General features: G+C 40.3%; 1 protein-coding gene across 1 annotated transcript; it reads left to right on the top strand.

The window, feature by feature from the left end:
- Positions 1-837: 837 nt before the first annotated feature.
- LOC126079226 (olfactory receptor 51L1-like) lies at positions 838-1,770 on the top strand. The gene has a single exon (XM_049890158.1). It carries the CDS (start codon positions 838-840, stop codon positions 1,768-1,770), a length of 933 nt encoding a protein of 310 aa, XP_049746115.1.

Genomic DNA, 1,770 nt, shown 5'->3' with positions numbered 1-1,770 from the left:
TTCCAAGATAGAATTGTTTGTTTTTCTGGTAGTTTATGGTATATTCAATATTCTTCACCAATACTATAATTCAAAGGCATCAATTCTTCTTCAGTCTTTCTTATTCATTTTCTAGCTTTCGCATGCATATGAAGCAATTGAAAATGCCATGGCTTGTGTCAGGTGCACATTAGTCCTCAAATTAACATCCAAAGAGATCTTTTCCAACAGATTTGCCCAATGTCACATGTCATTTGATTTCTTGACTTTACTTCCATGCGCATTGCATGGACAGGGATCCTTTATGGATGGTATTCACATCTTCACTTTGTTTTCGTTACTCAATTTTCTTAATACCCATGAAGAAAGATAAAACAAACCAAGAATAAAGGAGAGGTTTTTCTACTTCATACCTATTCCGTTAGACTGTAATTTGCCAAACTAATATGAGGGTGTCCTCTCACAGGATGCATAATCATGTTTTATATTAAAAAATTCGCAGATGTTCTCTCTACACGTGATATTTCATGTCTTAATTAAATTAGTCATATATGGTGAAATCAAACAACTATATGCACTTGCTTTACAAATTTGTTGTATTAAAGTTAACTAGTGCCTCCAATAGTGTGCTGATTTTATGTAGTGTCTAAGGAAAAGCTCATGATACAGGCACATTAATTACAAAGGATAATGGTGACCATGTGCTAATTCAGACTCTATCACTTTAGGAAGAAGCAACTATTGACCTTTGTACTCCGAATTATTCACTGGAAGTGAAAAAGATGATGATATACTAATCGAGACCCTCCTACCATGGAGAAAAGTGACTATTGACCTCTTTACTATAAATCAGACATCATGATCCTTTTCAACAGTAGCACCTACAGACCTTTTCTTCTAACTGGTTTCCTTGGCCTGGAGGCCTCACATCCAATGACCTCCATTTTGTTTTATGCCCTGTACCTAATTGCCCTTCTGGGTAACAGTATAATCTTAGTGGTTATCTGGGTGGAACCATCACTTCATGCACCCATGTACCTTTTTCTCTCCATGCTGGCTGCTAGTGACCTGGGGCTCTGTGCTTCCACCCTGCCTACTCTGCTCAAGGTTTTCTGGTTCACTGTTCCTGAAATACAGTTTGATGCCTGCCTTACCCAGATGTTCTTCATCCATGTTTTCTCCCTAATGGAATCAGGCATCTTACTGGCCATGGCCTTTGACCGCTTTGTGGCCATCTCCAACCCACTCAGGTACACTACTATTTTGACTAATGACACCATTGTCAAGACAGGTGTGGGGCTTTTGATAAGGGCTGTGGCTGTCACATTCCCTGCACCTTTTCTCCTTAAGCAGCTGAAGTTTTGTGAGACCAAAGTGCTGTCACACTCTTATTGTCTTCACCCTGATATAATCAAGCTTTCCTGTTCTGACCACCACATCAATAGCATCTATGGCCTCATTATCATTCTCATCACCTTTGGACTGGACTCTTTGTTCATCCTCCTCTCTTATTTGAAGATCCTGATCATTGTGCTAGGCATTGCCTCTCAGGAAGAACAATTCAAGGCCCTCAACACTTGTGTCTCCCACATCTGTGCTGTGTTGCTGGTCTATGTCCCTATGCTGGGAGTTTCCATTATCCATCGCTTTGGGAAGCATGTTCCAGCTGTGGTGCACATTATCATGGGCTATGTGTACTTATTAGTCCCTCCTGTTCTCAACCCTGTTGTGTACTGCATTAAGACCCGGGAGATAAGTACTCGTATTCTGGGAATTCTACTGAAAATGTAG

The sequence above is a fragment of the Elephas maximus genome, chromosome 7 (genome assembly GCF_024166365.1).
Source record: "Elephas maximus indicus isolate mEleMax1 chromosome 7, mEleMax1 primary haplotype, whole genome shotgun sequence".
NCBI lineage: Eukaryota > Metazoa > Chordata > Mammalia > Proboscidea > Elephantidae > Elephas > Elephas maximus.
Note: the sequence above shows the minus strand (reverse complement) of the source record. Positions and strands in the feature narration are given on the sequence as shown.